This window comes from Colletotrichum costaricense (genome assembly GCF_030867565.1).
Source record: "Colletotrichum costaricense strain IMI 309622 chromosome Unknown Scaffold_7.1, whole genome shotgun sequence".
Taxonomy (NCBI): Eukaryota; Fungi; Ascomycota; class Sordariomycetes; order Glomerellales; family Glomerellaceae; genus Colletotrichum; species Colletotrichum costaricense.
In genome coordinates this window covers 2113090-2135777 of record NW_026848236.1, presented here as the reverse complement: position 1 = coordinate 2135777, position 22688 = coordinate 2113090, and the positions used below count along the sequence as shown (strand labels likewise).

The following is a 22688-nucleotide window of genomic DNA, read 5'->3' as shown; positions in this document are numbered from 1 at the left end:
GACCGAGTTGTGAGTTTTCTTTGGTGAATTGAGTGATACTATTCGAGGAGTCGTCGTCGCGTCGGGAGGGTATATTGCGAGAGTCGTGGACCAAAGGAAACAAGTAACCGGATTGTACTAGTGAAGTCGAAGGATTGTGAAATGGTAAGAGGCTAACAAGAAGCAAGCACAGCTTTCTACAGAATGACACGAGAGAGATGAAATAAAAGAGGCCGAGGATCAACCTGGAAAGAAGAGGAATATGGGCTGGCCGCGAGGTCCCTCTGCAGAGCCCGAAGGGTGTCGATGGGATGAGCCCGTATGAGGCTTCTGGTACGCCGAAAGAGATGGATCAGCGGAAGCAGGTTGTAAACCTATGGTGGTGAAGTGGGCGTCGGAGGTTATGATAGATCGAGAGAGTGAGCAGTGTGTTGGAGTGAGAGAGAGTTTCTTCAACAGCCAGATAGGCGAAGAGAGAGACAGTGGCTGAAAAAAGAGGCTAAAGTCCACGGGCGGGTATATGAAACGAGCGAAAGGTGACGATGCTGAGAATGCACGCCGGTCAGGAGGTGGTGGTGGAGTGGGAGGAGGGAGGGAGGGAGCAGAGACAAGACGCAGAGAGAGACAGAGGAGGAAAAGGAACGACACGAACGAGCGAGAAGGGGAAGCGATTGGCGATCGATGGTTGGCGGGAGATGGGGCCCCAAGCCTGGAAGCGACCTCAGCGTCGTCTGTTCTCCTCCACGGGCCCCCCATGCAAAGAGGGACATGGACCCTGGGATGGCGTGCGGATTGGTGTGGATGGGGGTAACGCACGCACACCAGACGCAGACGAACAACGGTACGAACAATCTGGACGGTCTCCGAGCCACTCGCGCTTTCCCTCTTGCTTTGCTGCTTGACGGATTTCGTCCACAGAACCACAGCTGCTAGCACCGTCTCTGATCCGTCTCCTCCTCCTCCCTCCTTCCACTGGGACAAGACAAGACGGGGAGAGGAACCATCTGTGGGAGGTCGTGTTCAACATCCTGGTCACCTCCACCGGGCGCAGGTTCGATTGGAACCTCGTCCCTGACATGATCCTTGCCCCATCCAGGCACCTCCAAAAGCTCCAGAGTGCAAAGGAACGTCAACCAGCCGGAAGGCCGTCAACCCTGCTCAAGAGCGTCTCTGCCCTTGCGCCGATTCTAATGTCCAGTAATAGCCCAAGGATTGGGTCGACCCACGCAGCGGCGCTGACGAACTGGGTCCCTTGTTGGGTCCTCTCTGGAGCCCAGCGCCGCCAAACCAGCCCATCATCTCCTCCCGTTCCTGACTTCCTCAGCGTGGTCTGGGGGAAAGTAGTGTGAGGATACCATGGCGCCAGACTGGCGGCGGCACTGGCATTAGCATGCCATGGTGCGGCTTGCTTGTCGCCGACTCTATCTCTCTTGGCCGTTCGACGGCGCGAGGCGTATTAGCGGCGGTGGCGGGCGGCTACTGCGAGGAAGAGGGGGCGGGTAGTGAATACGACGACCGGTAGATGGTAAACATCAGCTTACTGTGGTGGAAAGGCTGCGAATGCGCATTAGTTTTTTACGAAAGTCTTCTGTCAATAGTGCAGTACGTACCGGGCATTGATGCAAAGTGAAAACAGACGGCGGCGCAAGGTCTTGCAAGTTGCAGCTGCGAGCAAAATCAGACGGGAGGAAAAAAAGTCAAACTAAGGCAGCACCTGCACACCCCATCTGAGCCCCCCGCTGGCATCTGTCTAGGCCAGCCGCGGTGTCGTGTGGTCGAACAGTCTAGACTGGCCCGTCGTGGTCGAAGTCCTTGTTGGTGTGAGGAAACAAGAGATTGAGGGTCCGGGATTGGAGCAAGGAACAATTTGCCTGGAAGTGAGCGACGACGATACGTACCGACAAGTGACCTTTGTCAAGCCTCAAGCATCAGAGTAAAGGTACTTATTTGAAGGGCTCAATCGGCTGGGTCGCTCAGGTACCGCCTTACATAAGACACTTCACTTTCCACAAGCAATCACGCAGAGATGGGACCTGCCTGACCTTCCCGCCTGCGATCAAATTACCGTTGGACAGGGCCGCTGCGGGCAGCAAGGAAGGTGATTGATACCCAGCTTCCAATCTGCGTTCAGCTTACATAAAGTAGGTATACGGAGTAGACACAGATACGTACATTCTATCCTAGGGAGCATTAAACGGCAGTAAGGCACGGTAAGCCTTCCGTATAAACCGTCATACGGATTCGATCCATCCAAGTTTCTATTCGGACACACACTTCGCACGCCGTGACGCCATGCCGTGGGAAAACGTCTGAACACCAAGTTAACCTTACATAAAGATACACTGCTCGCCCATTCTTTCTTGTGGAGTCTGAAACAATGCCTCGAGGAGGAGCAGGTCTCGGCAATTCCGCTCTGAATCAGAGACACTGAGGAACACCGGTGACCAACAGTGAATCATGAACATTCTCGAGTAATCCAACCTCCTCCGCCGTTTTCCCGTACGTTGTCTTTGTCCTGTTGCCCGGTGACTAAGGTTCAGCAGTCGTCAGCGACCACGCGTGACGCCGAGCCCAGTGCCTCCTTGGCCTGGCAGATACACGAGCGAAGAAAACTCTACGTAGTAGACTCAGGGGCAAAATCTTAGGCTAGTGCCGAGTCAAAGTCAGTAAAACGGTACCTTTTTATGTACGTGTACGGTGATGGACAGGCACAAAATCAACTCTGCATCCCACCCGTCCCAGCCCGCAACAACCGCACTCCGTCCGCGCCCCTGCATTGGCGTCAGGGGTCCCCGTCAAGGGGCTTAGCCAGAATGGGACTGGTGGATCGACATGGGGACTGGTCGGGACACCGGACGGCCTCGACTACCAGAACGGGGGCGGGCTTCACTCATCTTTTTTTTTTGCCAGGTGGTGAGCCATAGGAACCATTGGCTACCGCTCTTCCAAAAGCTACGCGGCAGAAAGCACAGAAGCAAGAGAAAGAGAGGAAGCAGGGAAGCCTGAACCAAATCATTCCCTACACCCCCGGTCCTGTCTGAAACTGCGCCATCACGGAGAAGGAGGAGCAACCTCGTCTTTCACCAATGAGATTTTCTTATCTATCATCAATTGTGCAGCTGGAAGTCTGGGACTCTGGGACTCTGGGAGGCGGGTAAGAAAATTCTTGATTGTGGCCGATTCATGAATCCATCCACTGGAGTCCAATCCAAGTTTTTGTACTTCGTCATTATAGAAACAGAACAGAGAAAAAAGACTCAAACTTCCAAACACTTCAATACCAATCAGTGGTTCTGAACCTGTCCTTCCTCCAGCGGCCCAGCCCCCATTTGTCTTGGGAAAGTAGATGAAAATGATCAAAAGCCCAGGCGCTACGGGAAATTCTTGCCGCTGCCACGTTGATCAATTCAGGTCGGTCAATCTCGTCACAAGCCTGTCGAGAACCACAGTAACCACAGTTTACCAACAGGCTTAAACCGACTTTGGTCGCTGATTGTGATGAGACCACTCTATATCCAGGTCGGCACATGAAAAGAGAGTCCTCCATACGGATAATCAATTGATGTGAACGGCTCGATGCAATCGGATTGCCGTTGACACCCTACTAAGATTAAGAACCTGGGTTACCGTGTAAAAATAAACGTTTGTCTCCCAATCCCAATCTCACACACCCCTTACCTCATCTCCATACTTCCGCCATATCTTCCTCACCTCAATGTCGGAATGTCCCCACGTCACAATCCAAGCCGCGTCGCTTATCCATCATCGCTACCACGTTCATATCGCGTTGCTGTGTAGGGATGAGGATCGGTGCGTCTGCATTATCATTAACAATATCCGTCATCTCAGGCCCACATTAGCAATACACTTCCCCCCAAACCTTGGACAATTGTACTACGTATGCAGCAGAGGAAGAATAAGAAGAAGCTACGTCTGCGCAGACTACAGCAGAAGAGGGCAGGGTAGTTACAATGCCCGTAGGCACAGCCGCTGCATTGTACATTACCTTGGTATGTGCGGCTACGCGGTACCTGTGCGTGCTCACGACATTTTAACTTGCGCAGTAACACAACTACGATGTAAAGTGAGGCAGGGCAATCCTGATCTTTCAAACACAAGTTGAACTTAAAAAGACGATGACTTCGGATCACCCACTTCTTCCCATCCCATCTCCCGCGCCCGCTTCCCCCACCCACCTTTCCGCAGTCTGCTCACCTGCCATAGGAATGCTCAACTATCCGCACGAAAAGATGTAAGGTTAGGATGGCCCGTGTTGTGCTACCCGGGAGGCCTGCCAAGCCACATTCCAACCCCCTCGGCGCCTGCTTGCCCATTTGTCCAACATTCCAACTCTAGTGTTGGCTCTGCCCTACCCATACTCAACGCTGGCACCGACCATTGCTTGTCCTCGTCTGATCCTGCAGCCTACGGGATACTCGCAGCCTTCGACAGCCTGCGCCAAGTGACGAATTTTTTACCCCTCTATCCGTCCACCGGCTCCCGTCCGTCCCGTCACTGCAAAGGAAAGTCCGGGCAACAAGCGAACGCGCAGTACCGGTGCCGTGCCGTGCATATGCCACCTCACTCCTCTCAAGCCGGACATACCGCGCCGTCTCGTCTCTTCTCCTCTAAGCTGTAGGCTATATGCAGATGTGCAGATACTTCCGTGCTTTGCTCCACCGAGTTAGAGTACGCTGAGCTCAGCCCATCTCAGCCCAGCTCTGGCCTGAGCCTCGGACGGTAAAGCAAACGCAACACAAACGACTTGTGCCTCAGAACCCCCGCGCCAAAACCGCCTAGACGGACGCACCGCCCCCTTGGGCCTTGGTTGTCAATCTTTTCATCCGATATTGACGACATGTCACGTCTGCAGAACCCCCCTTACTTAGCATATGTACGGATACGCAAAACGCCAAAACCTTGATCTTTTTCAAGGGCAACCTTCTTTTTTTTTCGTCAAAAGGTTACATCCTGTTCCCACGCCGTCACCAAACAAAGGCTGTTTCTTTCTTTTCTCCTCCAATGGTTTCTTCAACAATATGACCTCAAGTTGCTCTGTAAACGTTTCCGAAACTCGTCAAAGCCCCTGATTTACCCTGATTTATCCCCTCCCCCCATTCGTCTCTGTCTCGCGGCTTTCCTTCCCGACGTTGGCAGTGGTACCGTGTGATTGGAAACACTCTCCACCAGGAGCTTTGAGGGAAAGGGCGAGGGGGTTGGTCGTGAAGCCCAGCAGCGCACTTCCAAAACCTATCCAGAAAAAGTAAACGTGACTTCATCGCCAATATCCCCAAACTCTGGCTTCAACTACCGTGATGTCTTCCCAAACTTCCCAATGCCCTGGGATACCCAACCATGTCTCGGGCTTCAAGCGCCTTCTATTCTCCCACGAGACCGGTCTCGTCGGAAGAAACGTAGGCAGGCCTCCAGGACGGCTTCCCCGGACCCCGACACTTCTCTCCGTCGTCATTGTCAAGCATTATCCCTCGCTTGCGTTCTCACTGCCACCCATACGTACGGATATCCAAACATTCTCACTATCCCGTAGAGAATCCCCCCTCCATAAACAGTCCCTCGCTCTTGGACCCCGTACCATACCCGCGGTATCTGTCTTGCCTTCCAAAACGATCGGCGACGATGACGACGAGCCACAATAGTACCTCTCAGCTATAGCCTCCTGTCCATACAGATTACACGTGGATGTATGCTCGTAGACACTCGAGCGATAAGATTCGAATCCTGGGAAACCCATCATTCCTCTCACTCTGGAATCGCCCCCCCGAGAGACGAGCAACGCATTCGATGCATCTGGCAGGTCTTCTCTTCAACGAGAGGCACCCTTGGCTTCTCGGAACCCAAGTCCAAATAGCACGTGTTGGGTTTTTTCCTCTTCGTCTTTGCTCTTCATTCCGCTCTCATTCTCAGCCTCTCCCAAGTTCCGAATCCAACTCCCAGAGTAAAAAATATATACAGTATAGACACCAACAACACGGCCCTCCCTCCCACGGCTTGGACACAGGCTCACCCTCACATCTTGAATCCCCCCCTCTTCCGAGCGGCCCCCAACCAACCACAACCCAGAACCCGTGATGGAGATAGATTAATAAAAGCAAGCAAGACTGTCGCCAGTATTTCCCAGCTACCCGGCCCGGCTACCCTTTTCCCTGCTTTTTTTTTTCACTCTATTGTGTGGTATGCACCTGCGTCTTATGCCAAACGGTAACAAAATATCAAAGGGTATCCTGTACCCCGACAATCAGGCACCAGATCCAGCATAACCTCCGTCCGTCCCAGGTCCCGGTCGGAACCCGTCGAGACCAAGGAAACTTTTGATGATTTATCCCTCCCCTCTCGATCAAGAGCATAAATGGCGAAAAGAAAGATATGATGGCATTCCACCCACAGTACTCGGTATGCGTACACTGACTACCTTATCCATATGTACACAAAATTCCCAACCGTGACTCCGCGGTCGCCCGTTCCCTCCTTCCCGGCCCGCGGCCCGGGATACGTATTACCGCTATTGCGCCTCGTATGAAGCGGGTCTTCCCTCGTCCTTACTTAGGATACCGTATGCTGCGTACAGGCACGGTGTCACCAATGACCTCCCTTCTCCATCCAAGTAAAAACCCCCCCGTAAGTGTGCCCCCCGAGACTGCGACGCATTTGCCTTGGAAACTGTGGAACCTCAGAACACTACAGCGTGTCCGTACAGGCGCAAGAGCACAATGTTAGTGATTTGGGAGGGGGGTGGGGGCACAGGGAGGGCTTCAACATCCCAGAGAATTGGAAAGGCTTGTTCCTCGATGAAGTCGGATAGGCAAGCTCCGCGGGGGGTTTCAACCGTTCGACCCGGCAAGACATGAAGACGCTGATCCCACGGGAGTCCAGAGCACCCGTATTCCGTAGATATTTTTGACCGTGGCCACTCCGTATCGCTCGCGTACCGCTCATTGGAAATCTCTGGAACATTTGACTGGACCCAGGATGCTAAAAATGCTTCTCTGGTGGGGACCAAAAAAGCTAGGTTGGAACTTGGCACACTGAAAGGGCATGTCGCGTCCGTGTTCACGCGCGCTATTGAGTGGGTTAAGATGATATTGGGTACGCATATCAGACTCTTCTCTATCTAAGCGTTCGCATTGGAGGCATATGGCCTTCTGTCATGATTGATGATGCTTTGCTAGTGGGCAGATATCCCATTCAGGTCTGAGAGTACGATGTAAAACATACATTGTCCAGATATATAAAGAACACTCGCTCCCTTTGACTTGGTACCCAACACTGGCACTCTTTCTCTTGCGTGGCATTTCCAGCTACCATAGTGCACGGCATCATTCAGCTTAGAATATTCCGTGACTCCGTTGACCGTCTATATTTCTTTCTGATCCTCCATCCTGAGCGCCACCGTGCTTGCCCTGACACTGGTATAGGCCATAACATTGATACATCGTCAAGCGAGAGCCGGGTCCGGCGTTCGCATTCCATACAGATGAAGAAATAACCGGACTGAATTGCTATGAAAAAGGGTATCTAAATACGCGATAAGATTGAAGCGAATATTTCATGGCCTCGGTAGAGGCACATAGATACTGCATGATCTACTGTGGTGGGTAGAACCCTTGACCACCTTGGAGGGGAGAGTGTGAATAGGGTGAGATAGACCCCTGAGAATTGTACTGGTTCTCGTCGATGTTGCTCTGTCCCATGAGTCCATCATAGGCCATGCCTACACCCATCTGCCCAGGTTGGTGTAGTCCAAGGGCGTTGTGGTCGAGTGCGGGAAAGGGCTCAGTCTCTTGTGCCAATGACATGTATTGTTGCTGGGCTCCCATATATGATGCGGCAGGCATGGTCATGTTGGTTGTGTTCTGGTATTGGTGGTTGAGACCCTGGGTTGCTCGGTTGACAGGTTGCATGCCCATCAAGTTCTGAGCCATCGGCTGACTAGTGTTCGGATACTGGGAAGAGTACATGTAGTCTGGGAACTGCGAGTTACCCGCGACCCCCGAGAACCCAAGGTTGTTCATGTTCTGGTATAAACCATTGTTATTCGCCATCATGGCGTGAGGTTGATATGACGACTGGTTCCCATAGTTGTGAATAGAGGGCTCACTCTTGACGACTGACTCGTCCAAGGGAGTTGGTGCATTGAAAGGAGCTCTGGGCGGGGGGTCTTGCACCGGGCTGATGATGGTGTCTGGCTCCAGCTCCTTGGCAGCGACCAGATGTAGGATCGGTAGACTGAGATGCTCCATATGCTTCGCCAGATGGACTGTCAACTTCTTCCATGTAGGAAACTGCTTGCCACAGAAACGGCAAGGCTCCTCCTGTGGTCTCTTCGTTGTTTCATGACGGCACTGTTCTACCTTTTGCCACGTGGGATCGATGCCGCCAGCCCGTTTGATGGCGGCTTTAGTCTTGTTCTTCGGTTCGACGAACTTGTGCTCGCGCACGAGATGCTGTAAGAAATTGTCCCGGCGGTAGCATGTGTGCCGACAGTCCTCAACGTCGCATGTCCACCACTCTAGATGCCGATGGCCCTCATTCTCATGGCGTACCCAGTCGGCTTTACGCTTGAAGATCTTGGGGTCACGGCATCTGTCCCAAGTGCAAGTGAAAGGCTGTACATCCTCGTGGACATGCTTCGTCCAGTCAGAGGGCTTCTTGGGCTTCTTCAGCGTGAAGCAGAGCTGGCATTCGAATTCCGCCGGGAGGGATTGCGTAGGCGGCATAGGTATGTCCTGTGGAAAGCTATCCTTGGTAATAGCACCCTCCACAGGGGTTGAGTCTCCGTCCCCAGAGTCAGCGCCTGTTGACAGAGGGTCGATGTCTCGTGAATCGCCCTTCTGGTCGAGCAGGACTGGCCGACCACCACGAGCCAAACAGAACGATCCGCACGTACAGGCCTGGCCAATCCCAAGATGCTTCACCTTGGCACTGAGGAGGCTCTTGTAGCGAACAACCTGCTGATGGGCGATCCGATCAACGAGATAGTTATTGTTGGTTGCCAGATCCGGATTCAGGCGGAGAACATGCGTTTGGAAGCCTGCAAAGTTTGGCGAGACATCCTGGATCAACTTGCTGGATTCCGCATTCATGTCACCATCCTCGTAAAGTTCATCCTCGTCGTCATCATCCTCATCCAGGTCAACATTTGTCGAGTTACTCTTGGCAAGGACAGCCACCGGCGGGCCGCCTGATTTCCTCCACATGCCAACCAGGTTTGAGTGTGTTTCGTTTCCGCTGGCTTTTGGTAGATCCGACTTACTCCTTGGCCGACGAAGTGTGTTTTTGACTTGTAGACTGCCAAATGGACTCTTTGGTGATGTAATGGGCGTGCCGCCGATTGAACCATTCCGTGCGTGTGTTGTGCCAATTGAAGCCACACTGCTTCCCATGGTGACGAGAGCGGTGTTAATACTCGGCGTAGGTGTCTTCTTGGACCCCCAGCTGCCAGTTCGTGCAGTAGGTAGAAGATGAGGCAAACTCTCACGCTTCTCCATAGGGGGCGGAGCCTCCGATTTGGGAATGTTTTCGCCGTTGGTGCTCCTAGACCGCTTGAGCAAATGGCTGGCACTCGGCCGACGGACGAGGCCGCGCAAATCCTTGAGGATGCTTGGCCTACGACCTCCCTCGCCTCTGCTGATGGAAAGCTTCTTCAACAGGTTCCCACTGGTGACGTTCTCGGTGTCCATATCGATAACGCTAGGCAGACTGCGTCTTCGTGTGCCCCACGTAGCCGCTTTGGAAATGATGGATTCATTATCCATACACATTCTGTTGAAACGAGCAATTGCAGCTTGCGAAGATTCCGGCTGGTATCGATCTGTGTCTGGGCCACTGATAGGGTGTACAACGGGTGAATCACCCCAGACACGGTTCGAATTCATGATATGGAAGTCCGTAGCCGTCATCTCGCCGCCGCGAGCTGTGAAATAAGTTTGTCCAGGTTGATGGCGGTTTTCAGTCTGATTGCCAAGACGGATGCCGTCTTCCCCAGCCATGGCATCGGGGCTAGCATGCAATCTGGTCTCTGGCTGAGAAGAGGCTGCAGTTGGGTCGTTATTCAAGCTACGAGACAGCCATTGATCAACTTCCTGGTTCTTTTCCTCGATCTCACGGCGTGTCATAATGTCGTTTACGCTGGCAACTTCAGTAGAGGGTCTATTCGTCGGATCTAAACCACGGCGGCTGAATGATGAGCGTCGTGGGGTTGTCGTATCAGCGACTGGTCCTTGGGACGAGATCAAGTCACCAGCGGAGCTGAGCCCGGCAGGTGCTGTGGTCGAGTTCTCGTCATCTGGTGTAAATGTGCGCTCGATTGACTGGACCGGTTCGGTAGCATCTTTTCCCCACATGGAGACAGTCACTCGAGGACTCTGAGCAGCCATCATGGGAGGAGACGGCACTGCGCTGTCCTCACTGGAACGACCACTACCACTGAGATCTGGTGTCAATTGAGATGCGGACTGTGGGGCGAAAGTGGAAATCTGAGGAGGTTGGAATGGCCTTTGTAGCTCCTGAGGTGAGATGGATAGAGGGAGTCGCTCAGGCACAGACTTGGAAATCGTTCTCATATCGCTGCGCGGTGAAGTCGTGTGCAGTGAGGCCGTCTGCTCAGGGGTGAACGGATAGGTAGTAGCGTCCAGATTTTTGCTTCTCGCCTGGGAAATTGTGGCCTGGCCGAAGCTGTCGGTTCTGTGTTCCGGGTCCAGGAAGGAGGGCGTACCCGCTTCAGTATTGCTAAAGTCGACGCCAAAGAAAGGGTCCAGTCCATCATCCATATCGCTGAAGTCGCTCGAATGATATTGGCTGTAGTTAGAGATGGACTCTGCTGGAGTATCGTTGTAGTTGGGTGAGACGGAGCTGCTCTGCAACTGAGACGAAGGCGAGAGATGATTCGGGTCAAATGAAGTGGCAGTCAGTCGTCGTTGACCACTACTTGGTGGGGAGGGGTTGTGGGCATCGCTAGCTTGTCCATCGTGCAAGGCCGCGGGAGGTACGGCGTATGTCGAAGCCATGGCCACGACACGACGCGAGTGTATGGGGGGAGATTGTAGGAGAGGCTAATCGTGATATATAGGTTGGCTTGATGTAAAGGTACGGTAAATCAGGCGAGATGGAGCCAAAGCCGAGGACGGAACTACTCTTTGAGAGTTGTTAGAAGACAAGCGCTGTCATGTTCCGACTTGATTGTGTTGGTTGAATTGGAAGCGATCAACTGAGCAGGCTGAAGGTGGGGTTAGGCGACAGTCGCAACAGGGCTCCAGGAAGCAGTCTTGCACCAGTTTGTGGATTGGAGCAAAAGGCACGATACTGTGTTGACAAGGCGATGCGATACCACAGAGCAGTTGAATGTGGAGGAGGAAAGCAGTCGCCAGCGAGCAGGGGGGGGAAAGCCACGAGAAGAAGAAGAAGTGGTCGTGGAGGGCGGCGGCGTTTGCGCGGCCTAGATGTGTTGGTCGTTTCTTTCGTCCAGCGCTTATGCTTTTCGCTGATTGTGTATTCGGACAGGTGCCGTGGGGAACAACTGGGTCAAGCAACAAGCAATAGATCAAACTTGTCTAGGTATGCGAGCATTAAGGTGCTGAGGTGATTTCGAAAGCAAAAGAGTTGTTTGCGGCGTTTCGCGGTGAGGCTGAGTTGAGGTCGGTGGCAGAGAAGTATAGCCAAGATGGAAAGAGTGACAGTCGACCGGTGGAAGAACGGGGGGTGCGAGGCGGGATATGCGATAGAGTATCCGCGGGTCTTGTGTAAAGAAGCTCAGGAATCAGGGGTATGCGAGGGGGTGTACAAGACTCGATGAGATCATGCAGAGACAGTAGAAGGAGGCGGAAGAGAGCCTAGGACCGGCGCATGGGTTGAATGTGGCAGAGTCGCGAGCCGGACGGGAGGCAGAGGAGGGGAGAAGGGGAGAAAAGAGTTGGTGAGACTTGTAAGAGAGAGGGAGAGGGAGAGATGATCTTGGGATGACGAGGGGAGGGATGGTTGGATAGGCGTAAGGTACGAGTACCCAGCGGGCTAACCTTGGAGAAGTAAGAGACGGTTGGGGGTGGGGATGCGATTGTGACAAGACAAGCGCGAGACAGGACGGAATTCAATCTCGAGGAGGGGCGGAAACCAATTAGAAGCCAGGTACCTGACCTACCTACCTTAGTTAATAAGGCAATTAGGCGGACATTTGCAGGTGGTGGTGGTGGTGGTGGTGCATGGCGAAGGTACGAAGGTGCGCCCCAGGGTCAATTGAAGCTCAAGATGGGAAGGGCTAAAAAGTACGGTACCTTTTTTTTTTTATTACCTTTGGTAAAGATAGAGTACCTATTTGCTCTATACTATCCGTACCTTGGGATGAGGTACCTTGGGTAATTTTCAACACGAGCAGAAATGGAAAGCGAGAGAAAGACTCAGAGAGAAGTGACACTATGGGAGCATGAGAGTTTCGGTACCTTGAGGTAGCTTTTCCCACTGCCCGCCAACCCACACACCCATTGAATTAGACTTGGGCAGTCTGCCTGGTGTCTCTCACTCTCCCGTCTCTCATCCAGGTTCAGCTGTCGCGTCCGGTCCGCCCTCGACGTTCAGGTTCCATTGTCTCAGTGAATAGGAAGCGTGTGGGCGGTACCTTAGCGGTAGCATGCCGGCCACTTGCGCAGCCCACCGAAGCGGGAATGCGCCACAACGCTGCCCTCTTGTCACCTAGGTTCTTTACCGATACTACGATGTCCTATGGCTACGGGGACGGAGGATTAAGGACGGACTACCTAGTGGCTGGGTACGGACAACAACAGGGAAGAGATGGCATGCGGAATTGCTGCTCGTCTGTTCGCATCGTTGATTCAGATTTGGTTCTCAAGTGTTCGGCCGAAATCTGGAGGAACCACACCTTCTTGATCCCGAGACTCGGTTTGTACGGTCGAGAATCGCGATATTGTCAGATCAGGTACCTGACGTGCTGACCCAACTTGGAGGAGTCGTGATATATCGCTATCTTGCCATATTCTCATGCAAGAACCTTACATATCTCGGAATGCCTTGCCTTGGTAATGCTCCTGCTCCATGCTCCATGCTTCCTTCCCGCTCATATTCATGTCGACTGCGACTTCCTCATGGCTCATGCAGCAACGCTGCCCCGCTCCGTCATGTGGGGCATTTGGGAGACTCCGAGAACTGGAAGGAACGCTCACGTCTCTGAGTGGTTGATAGCTCAATACAGCGGTACATATCCCTTAGCCTCAGTACATGTACGAAGTACCTGTTCACAGGCGCACTCGCTCGTAGGGCGGAATGGGGGCCGGGAGCGAACCAGGAGCGAACCAGATGGCAAGGGACCTGAGACCGCCACCCACACCCACGGCAAATCAAAGTATCGTCTTAATTCTTCCATTTGCGCGAGGCGTTCTTCTTTACTGTCGTTGGGCGCATTTCTCTCAGCCCCAGCCCGCAGGGCAGTTTTACCTCTCCACTGCAACTTTGCAACTGGAACTCCCGACCGACCGTCCTCGACCTCAGACTCAGAGTAACCTCGGACCTCACACACTCATCCCGTCACCCACTCCCCGTCTTACACTTGCGCCGCCGTATGAGCAGGGATCCAATACCTACATCCATCCCACCTCATGTCTGCCATCTGGCAGCCCACCACATCTTGTCGCACAGATGCAAGCTACTGTGGCTTACTTCTGTCCCTCCACTTAGGTCACGCTCTGCTCTTACGCTCAGCGTCCGTCGCTGCACCTCACAGTACCTTAGTAGATGGGTGGCTGGATTCTTGTCCCTGGGCTTGATAATGCCACAAGATTAGTGTCATCTCGACCTCGACACGACATTCGGTCATCGACCATCGATAAACCTTGGGTCAGCCTGTGTTCACCGAGAAGGCAGATTTCCACTTCCGGCCCTAGCTTCTTCGTATGGTCCCTCTCACATTCTATCACCGATGCTGTCCGCCCAACACCTCATACCGACCACATACCAAACCCTTGAAAAGCGCTCGTCAGACTTACCGGCTTGCAGACGCTTGATGTCATCCGACGGCATGTGCTTCTCGCTGAAAAGCTGCGGTAACGTACGAATGCATGCCCTTGTGGCAGATGCTACGGATAGGCATCAGCCCCTAAACAGAGTGCCGCGAATATCGACAATTGTTTCCGCTTAAGGGTCGCTCATCCATATGGCAGCAGAAACGCTTTCAGCTCGGTCGCCATATCGCTCTCGCATTCAAGAGTCTAAAAACCGAATAACCCCCCATTATCCGCTCTGTACGGAGTACAGGGTACGAAATACTGGGGAAAGCGACATTGGCTAGTGGGGCCTAGCACCATTATGCACAGCCGCAGCCGCCGCGATGGAACTCGGATATTTCAGTCGAGTTGGGGATCCTGGGCGAAGCAGAAGCGCTGTGTTTTTGAGCTTGACCGCTAGCCTGGCGGTGCACTCCGCCGGTCGCCGCTCCAAACCCGCGGCATCAGGGTTGCGCAGCGCCATAGACATCCCCGACCCGTCCGTCCATATCGGCGACGCCTCACGCGTTGCATTGAAATACCGGCGTTTTAATGCTCGCTTGTTGGTCTCCGTGTCTTATCTGCGGCTAATAATGATGCTCCCGCAGACCTTGATATGTATATTTATTCGTGCTCTTGGAGTGTGCCTCGAGTGAAGTCCCCATCTTCCGCCTGATCCGCGAATGGTGGGCAAGTCTCCAGTAACGAGCGCCTTTCGTAAACGCGATCTCTCGGCGGTTAACTAGATTAATGCTCATCTATGAGGCATGTTCTATCGCGAAATAGACGCAGCGAATGTGTCGGTTCGACACGATGCCGAGTATGGAAAACTTTCGGCGACCTGGAACCATGAACGGACACCAAGACGCATGGATCATAATGCTAACGGATGACCTAGACTTGAACCAGACTTCTGTCAAGTCTCCCAGGTCCTGAGAACCTCTCGAGATCTCGACATAAGTGCTATACACAAAAGAGCATGTAACCAAACAATTTTTTCAACAAATCCTGGGTGCATATATCACGGTACCTAGCCAGCCATTCTGCGTCGGCGGAAGAAAGGATTCGAAGTGTAAGAAGGTACGATGAACGCATCCTCGGGGACGTCTTGGGGGCTTATCTAATCACTGCACCTGATCCACCTCGGCGACGTCGTCAACCACCACCAGCACCACCAAGAGCCAGGGTGGAGATCACCTGCCCAGAAACTCTAAAGCACTACACTTCAGCTCTCGATCTATCTACCTTACTCCGTATCTCTATGGCGATGGAGCCATTTCAGCCCTGAATTTCGCCATTCGTTGACTTGACTATTCGGCTCCCGCCGCCTTCCAATTGGCTTCGTTTCCTCCAGTGTAGGAGCCGTACAGATACTACGCAGCTGCAAAAGCGGCTCAGTCGCAATCCAATATAGCTCATCGATCGTAGATATCCTGACCCGGACTGCTCGGGGATCAGCATCGTAGTGAAAGAGCCTCTCAAACACTTATCATTACGATGTTTCAGGTTCGTATTCCCATCTCGAAAGAGAGCATCTTCTGCAATGCCACATCGAGGTCTATAGTCACCGATTTTTTCGTAATGAACTACCGCAGCTCACCATCGCCTTTTCTCATCCTTACAGCCAAACCCCCAAGACCACCTTCACCTGCGCCTCCACCGCGCCCGTTCCGTAATCCTAACCGCCGAGGAGTGAGTCTCAACCTCCGTTCCTCTCAAAACCTCTCCCATCATTGACAGTATTGACCCTTCCCTCCCCGCGCCAAAAAGACTCGTCGAGATCCGCGCCGCCCAACGAACCTTCGAAGGCGCCTACATGCGCACAGCCCTCTCCCAATTCTCCTTCGCCCTCATCATCCTCAAAATCTTCACCTCGGAATTCTACGCCATCGGCGCCTTGTTCGCCGTCTACGGCGCCGCCGTCATGCTCGTCGCCATCTTCCGCCGCCACGAGGGCAACCGCCAGTTCTTCACGAGTCCCAAGGTGGACGAGGGCAGCGGCGCCGCGAGCGGCGGCGTGGTGCGCAAGTTCCGCACGAGCGGGAACAGCGTCGCCATGCTTACCGTCTTAAGTCTTGCTGCGTATGTTACGCTTTTGGTGCTTACGTGGCAGCTTGTGCAGTGATGCGAGGGGTGAAAGGGGAAGGGGAGTTGGATGAGTAAGTAAGCTGGTCTGGGTTTTTGTGGTTTTTTTGTGATGGGAGGATGGAGTTTTGGTGATTACGGCTGCTGGTATCTCTTCTGTCTATAAAATGTACGAGGTCGCGGTGATTTACTCTCATTAAATCATGTACCCTGAATCTCAGATTCCGATCTTAACCACTAATTAAATCATCAAGGTTCTCCAGAGTAGACCAAAGACAAAGTCAGGGCTTTCCGTGACTTCTCTGTCCTCTGTCATATACTCTCAGCCTAGATATCAGAAACTCAGCGCCATGCCAAACATCCGATGGTCCAGAATCGCAACACAGATGTGGGTGACGGGTATCAGCAATACCAACCATATTGTCACTACCAATGGGTACCCATCAACGGTGATCAGGACGTCGAATCCTTGGAGAGGTCTAGTCTCAACAATTAGATACTCGTACGCCTCAGGCAGCCTGTAATTTTGTCAGGGAAATGGGATCTCCGTCTACAACGTCACTAGAGGAAGTGGGTTGAAAGGTGTTTTTCAATTACGGGATCTTGATTTGAAGCAAGACAAAGGGGTACACATCACTGATAAAATGTCTGAAACTGGGTTCCCTATCTCCATACGAAACAAATCGCGTCCAGTGAGAGTAATCCCATCCAACTTCAAACCTAAAGTTACTTGTTCACAGTGTATTTCAGTAAGCTAGACATGTCTCCTTGACATATCATGCATCATGCGTTGGGACTCGCGGGCATGGGTACCTGAGTGAGTCCAATGTATTTTCCGCCTAGTCTCGACCTTTACCGATCTCAAGGCCGTCTTCCCATCGACTTGGCATTTGGGGTTCATCACCGAATACAAAACCATGGACTGCCTCTCAGGGTAGAAGGGCAAACAGGTAACAGCAACCCTCAGCGCGACCCCTCACTGCAAGAGCCCAACAGGGTTGTGAGCTTGATCTCACAAAGACAAGAAAAGAGCTTGATAGGTGCAAAAGTAAATTCAAGAGGACCAGAGAAGAATGAACGGGCTCAATACCAAAATCTGGATTGAAGTATTCGCCACTTCCGAGGAAAGTTCTCGGAGGTTAGGGAATTCTATGTACTGATAAGACGCGCGCTCGAGAGAAAAGAAGGGCAAAGAAACCAAAACGGCTGTATGATAAGAATGTTGAACTGTGCATTGAAGGAGATTTGTTGAAGCGAAGAAGAGAAAACAGAAGAGGAAGCAACTAAAGGCGAGCAACAGGTAAGCGTCATGATGACGCCGGTGGTATACAATGCGCGTGTGTCTCCAGACCCGACAAATGCGATCCCTCCCCTTTTTGTTTTCGAAGCCTGCCTCATCCACTTGCCGTCGCTTCTGTACTTCCCATAGCTCCTCAATGCTCGTTGCGAATATAAACACGAAAGGCAAAGGGAAGACTCTTCGTCCGACTGTACGGCGCTGCGGATCGCCGCGCCCGGCCCGAATCTCCCGTCTCACGGTGCGTTCCCGAGACAAAAAGTGACCTCGTATTCCGCCTAGGTATAAGTCGGCTCCTCCCCCTCCCCGCTTGCTCGGCATCGACCATGCGCCTTGCGCTCGGGGCCCCGCAACATTCCTTCCGCGATGTGCTTGCATTCAAATCTGACGTCTGCCAGCAACACGTTTCGTGCGATCCCGGCGTTGCGGAGCCGTCATCGGCATGCCAGTGTCCCTTGATCCTCGCTTGAAAATGGGGCATATGGTTGCTGTTGCTTTTGAATCCCTCAAACCCCCATTGATTGCTTTCTGTCGTTTCTCGTTCCAGGGCGGTCAAGGCTACCGTTTGGAACATTTTTTCCGGTTTCGCATGAATTTGAACTACTCTCCTATCTTTTCTACTTAGCCTTATGTTTGCTTAGGGTATTTTGTTTTTCTCGTTCTTCTCTCTTTTCTCGGTCATGGGCTCCGTCTCGTCCCCTTTATGCCGTGTGCCAACTTCGATGGAGTTTGAAGCAGAAGAAGGATGTTTGGAACCGGGGTTCTCAGGGCTTTCCGTTGATGATGTAGCAAGGTTGTGGCTAGGAAGTGCCTAGCTTCCGCTACTGTTGTCATAAGTTGTCCAAGTGTCGTATCCCTCGGATGGCCTAGGATAGCCGTAGGGGGGCTGCTGCTGCTGCTGCTGTTGCTGTGGCCAAGTACCGTAACCTGAAGGCGGGTTGGCACCTGCAGACATGGAAACAGTGTGCGGGTCCATAGTTGGGAAACTTGTCGCAATCGGGTTCGTGTACATGTCGGTCGTCATCGCCGCCGAAGACCTTCTGGGGAACTGCCGGCCCTGGTGTGACATCGTGGGGTATTGTGTAGGTATCTGTGTGCCTCTTGGGTATGCCATAGGGTTCCCTATTGTGAATGACGAATAGCCCATATTGTTTTGAGCATTGATGTCTGCGTTGCTCCAGCTGGCCGACGGTGGGGCTTGAGATGTATACGGCGAGAACGACGGAGACGGAGTAATCGGGGACTGTTCAGCGTAAGACTTCTTCGTTTCCTTCAAGTCACCTGGCTTTGTTGCATAGTTGGAACTAACATCTGGTGATGCCCAGTTCGTGATTTGGGGATTCGCAAAATCGTAGGGCTGAGAAGACGCTGTAGTGCTCGAGACAGGCACTGTTCGCTTGTTAGCTATTTGACAGGTCTCCGGGATGCGTGGAAACTGGCCTGTGGGGTCCTGACCAAGATTTCCGGCTGCAGAAGTCTGGATAGTTGTCGGTAGTACGTTTTGTGACGAGGGCAGAACTCCTCCTTGATGGTGCTGATAGTGTTGGGGTCCTTCTGGGGCTTGTCTAGGAAGTACAACGGGAGAAGACGATGCGGAAGCGGTGTTAGATCCCCCGGCAGGTCTCGATTGCGCTTTGGGTTTTGCTTCAGTCATGTGAGACGGCGCCTGGTCTACAGGGAAGAAGCTACAGTCCTTCTTCAACCTGATGCAGTTCCTACATCGGCCATCACCTTGTACCTCTGACATTATGCACCGAATTTTCCGCCTGCGGCAATGTCCTTGACGTTGCTGCCGTCAGTACAAATTCAGAAGAGACGCGAGAGGACGGGCACAACACTCACCACAAGCTACCGAGGTCCGGTGATAGCCCAGCTTGTTCCTCTTCTTGTCCCCAGCTTGGCCAGACTGACTTGAATCAGAGATATTGGCCTGCCGCAGTCTGACATTAGGCTTGTTCATGGAGCGTTTCGATTTTCGACGACTCGCCTGTAAGATGGAATCTCTACGCTCCTGGTCTGTTGGCTCGTGGGTCCCCTGGTCCATCGATGCTTGGCCTGAGCCTGGTGCGTCGTAGCTAGGCGCGAAGCCAGAATTGGGGACCTCCATGTCGGAACCGAGGGGAAGAAAATGCGAAGGATATGGGTAAGACATGATGGAACCCTGCACTCCAAAGTCGGTGACGTTGCAAAGTCGAATCCTTCTCGGGAAGTTAGGTCCATATAAAGGTCGGAGACCTATACTGCTATACCCTTGATAAACCTGTTGATGTCGAAGCGTCACACGATAGAGATGCGGAAAGGCGTTTCGAGGTGTTGGACCCTTTAGGCTGGCGATACAGTTTAGAATCCGGGCGTAACGTTGGTCGAGCCCTGCTGATGTTGGTCCGGAATCGAGGCTTCGTAGAAGCAATCAACGAAGATGCAGTGCGTTCTTGACGTTTGTCAACAGACACTTCTTCGAGGTGTCAACGAGGGGGCTACCCAAATGACGGGTCAAGATTTGCCGTTGATGTCGCGTTGGGTGCGGTACGGATAGAGCGCGGTTATGACCGATGCGGACACGGCACAAAGCGATGCCAGGGACGGACCAATCGAGATGATTTGAGTGGTCCAGCTAAGCTGCGAGTGCGGTAACGGCCAGGATGGTGTACCAAAGTCGGGAAGCTTTCTTAATGGGCTGCCGTCAAAATTGGGTCGGCTCCCCAAGTTTTTCCCGGTTCCGTGGGCTGATGATTACCACCCAAGTTGGGTAGGAAGGGGGTAGTCTAATAACAGCAACTGCAGACAGCGTATACTTGAATTCTCTGCGTTGGGATGCGTGTCATGCCGCTGTGAAAGTTTATATCGAGGGTATATTGGGTCGAGTCGGTTAATGGTGATGCTTGGGAGGTGTGACGTGGAGACAGAAAGACGAAGGTATCGAGCCTGAGAATGAGACCAAGACGTGGTCAGACAAGATTCAACCCTAAGTATGGTTTTGCATAATTTTAAGGCCAACCACGAAGGAGGAAAGAACGCACGAGGGAGAGATGACGAAAACATCCGAGAAAAGAAAAGAAAGGCACGTACCTTGCCAGTTAGAGGCTGCTGAACGATAGCGACTTGCTTCCTTGTTTCTCTGGGAAACCACCAGGACTACAACGGCAACAAGGGTGTCAACAACATGCTTTTGGTCTTGGGCATCCAGGTCAAGTTTTTGGAGTCGCGCCGTTATAGGGGAATGGGGCATCGATGGTGTGTACCTGATCTTTGGAGATGGTCGTCAAGGAGAAAACCGCCAATAGGCTTGCAATTCTAGACAGCAAATGCCTCTCGAGTATGAGAAACTCAGCCTTGGCTGTGTAATTCCCTCAACCTTGATATCCCAAATTTGAGTTCCTTCGGGGGCTCGCAAGTGTAAACAGGGTTTCTGGTTCACTATAGTAGTCGGTCAGAAGGTAGATGCAAGGCACCAACGGACAAGACGATTGACGAGCAAATGGATAGAAACCAAGTAGCTTGTGGAGCATCAGGGAACCAGTCTCCAAGTGAAGACACCAAAGGGGAAAGCACTCTGATGTTTACATACCTTGCTTGACGTGTGGCTGCATTCAGGGAGTGCCCAAGTAGTACCACGCAGCTAGAACGTTGTGTTCGAATGCGAATGGACCGCGGCAGATGGATGTACCGTTCCAGCGCCACCAGATGAGAATCTCGGCTTATTAGTTGAATGTACGCGCTAACAGGAACGCTCTAGATGATTGATGGACGTTTGGTGACAACTGTACGTGGGGGCCAGGTAGCTTGTCTCAGCCAGCAGATAGAATGCTTCCGATTCGCCCGTCTGTTTACCGCCTCTTAAGACTCGTCTGATCGTAGGGCAGTCTCTTCGAGGCTGAGACGAAGACGTCGGGCCACGAGTTCGAGCCTGTGAGCCTTTGAGACTTTCGGAGCAGTCGTCGAGAGAGTGAGATGAGTTGCAAAGACTCGAGGGCTGAGTTGCTTAGGTGTGGTGCTAAGATGGTAGATGTGGCGGGTTTATAGAAAAGGGTTGTTGTAGCGATCTCAGTGGCGAGGGGCTCGCTGGAATCCTTCGGTCATTGGAGGAGGCCGGTGTGAGAATTTTCAAAAGAGTCCAGTCTTGTAGGGATGCAAAGCTGGTCAAATGGGGAAGACCCTGAAAACCTGGTTCTGGTCCCTTCCTGCTTCGGTCCACTCTGACATCGAATGATGATGCTCGGCCCTCTGCTTGCGTCTGCCGTGTGAGGATGGAAAGAGGATTGTAAATGAGGTCTCAGCCAGAGAGGTTGAACCAAACTCTAGACATAGAGAAGTGATTCAATAATGACAAGGGGAGAAGAACAAGGAGGTGCGGCGGGACGGCATGCAGTTGGCAAGAAGTTGAGGAAATTAGAGAGTACAGCCAGAGGCCAAAGTCATCAGGCCGTTCTAATGACCCCAGAGTCTAGGCGAAAATGGAAAGTCAAGAAGAGCAAATGGGCTTTTGGATTCTGAAAAAGGTATCCTGAAACTGCTTCTCGAAAAGCGCTTGCCCAGAATAGTCTTTGTCCTTCTTCCCTTACCTTTCTGTGACGACCCTATACCATTGATCGTGTACCTAGATCGTTATTCGGACTTGATAAGCGCCGGGTAGTCTGGAGGCACTAGAATCAGCAGATGCTCTGCTTGTGATCTTCCCTCGACACTCCCTGGCACGATCCCTCGTCCGTGATGCGCACCGAGCAGACTCCCAAGCCAGACGGTGACCCTACAAAGGATATTGAGTAGCAAGCGCTGGGTACCCGGCGTCTCATCTAAGGCAGCGCAGCTGTCGATTGGCTGGTTGTCGTCACACTTCATCTCACCCCATCTCATATCCCATGCTCATCTTGCGAGCTCTTGGAGGGTGCTTGAACTGACCGGGGGCCACTCGCCGTCGAGTTGCCTCCAAGCGGCCCTTTCCTCCAACCCCTGCCCCATCAACGGGGATCTAGGAAGTGTGGGAGTGTGGATATGAAAAGCCTAGGCAGCCAGGGTGTGTTGGAGGGGTACGCAACTCCAGATGACGAGACAGAAGCCCAGATGCCATTCTCGAATCTTTTGCCGAAAATCAGGCACAGGAGGCACGCGGTCAGGTACTTCCGAGGGCTAAAAATTGGTGGGTATTGGCTTCTGATGAGGACATACCTCAATCGAAAGTGAACTGCTAAGAGACATGGCGAACTGTCTTACTGGTTTTGCTGCCAACCTGGAAAGTTGACCACTATACTCCGTACCCGTCTCGCTATAGGCGATAAGAGACTTATGGTCTTGACTCTCCAGTTTTTCCGAACGAATGCCTCATT

At 52.6% G+C, this 22688-nt stretch overlaps 4 protein-coding genes across 4 annotated transcripts; 2 read left to right on the top strand and 2 right to left on the bottom strand.

Annotated features, from left to right (window-relative positions):
• Window positions 1-355: 355 nt before the first annotated feature.
• CCOS01_07872 (uncharacterized protein) lies at window positions 356-1916 on the top strand (the record flags this gene model as incomplete). Its single annotated transcript, XM_060456035.1, has 5 exons — window positions 356-398; window positions 530-820; window positions 898-1324; window positions 1551-1581; window positions 1734-1916. The coding sequence occupies 5 exons, from the start codon at window positions 356-358 to the stop codon at window positions 1914-1916; spliced, it is 975 nt and encodes a 324-aa protein (XP_060313927.1).
• A 5664-nt stretch (window positions 1917-7580) lies between these two features.
• Window positions 7581-11003, bottom strand: CCOS01_07871 (C2H2 finger domain-containing protein; the record flags this gene model as incomplete). The annotated part of the gene is made up of 1 exon (XM_060456034.1): window positions 7581-11003. The coding sequence occupies one exon, from the start codon at window positions 11001-11003 to the stop codon at window positions 7581-7583; it is 3423 nt and encodes a 1140-aa protein (XP_060313926.1).
• A 4476-nt stretch (window positions 11004-15479) lies between these two features.
• CCOS01_07870 (uncharacterized protein) lies at window positions 15480-16107 on the top strand (the record flags this gene model as incomplete). Its single annotated transcript, XM_060456033.1, has 2 exons — window positions 15480-15674; window positions 15763-16107. 2 exons carry the CDS (start codon window positions 15480-15482, stop codon window positions 16105-16107), a joined length of 540 nt encoding a protein of 179 aa, XP_060313925.1.
• A 2068-nt stretch (window positions 16108-18175) lies between these two features.
• Window positions 18176-19516, bottom strand: CCOS01_07869 (uncharacterized protein; the record flags this gene model as incomplete). The annotated part of the gene is made up of 2 exons (XM_060456032.1): window positions 18176-18753; window positions 19207-19516. The coding sequence occupies 2 exons, from the start codon at window positions 19514-19516 to the stop codon at window positions 18176-18178; spliced, it is 888 nt and encodes a 295-aa protein (XP_060313924.1).
• Between the last annotated feature and the right edge of the window lie 3172 nt (window positions 19517-22688).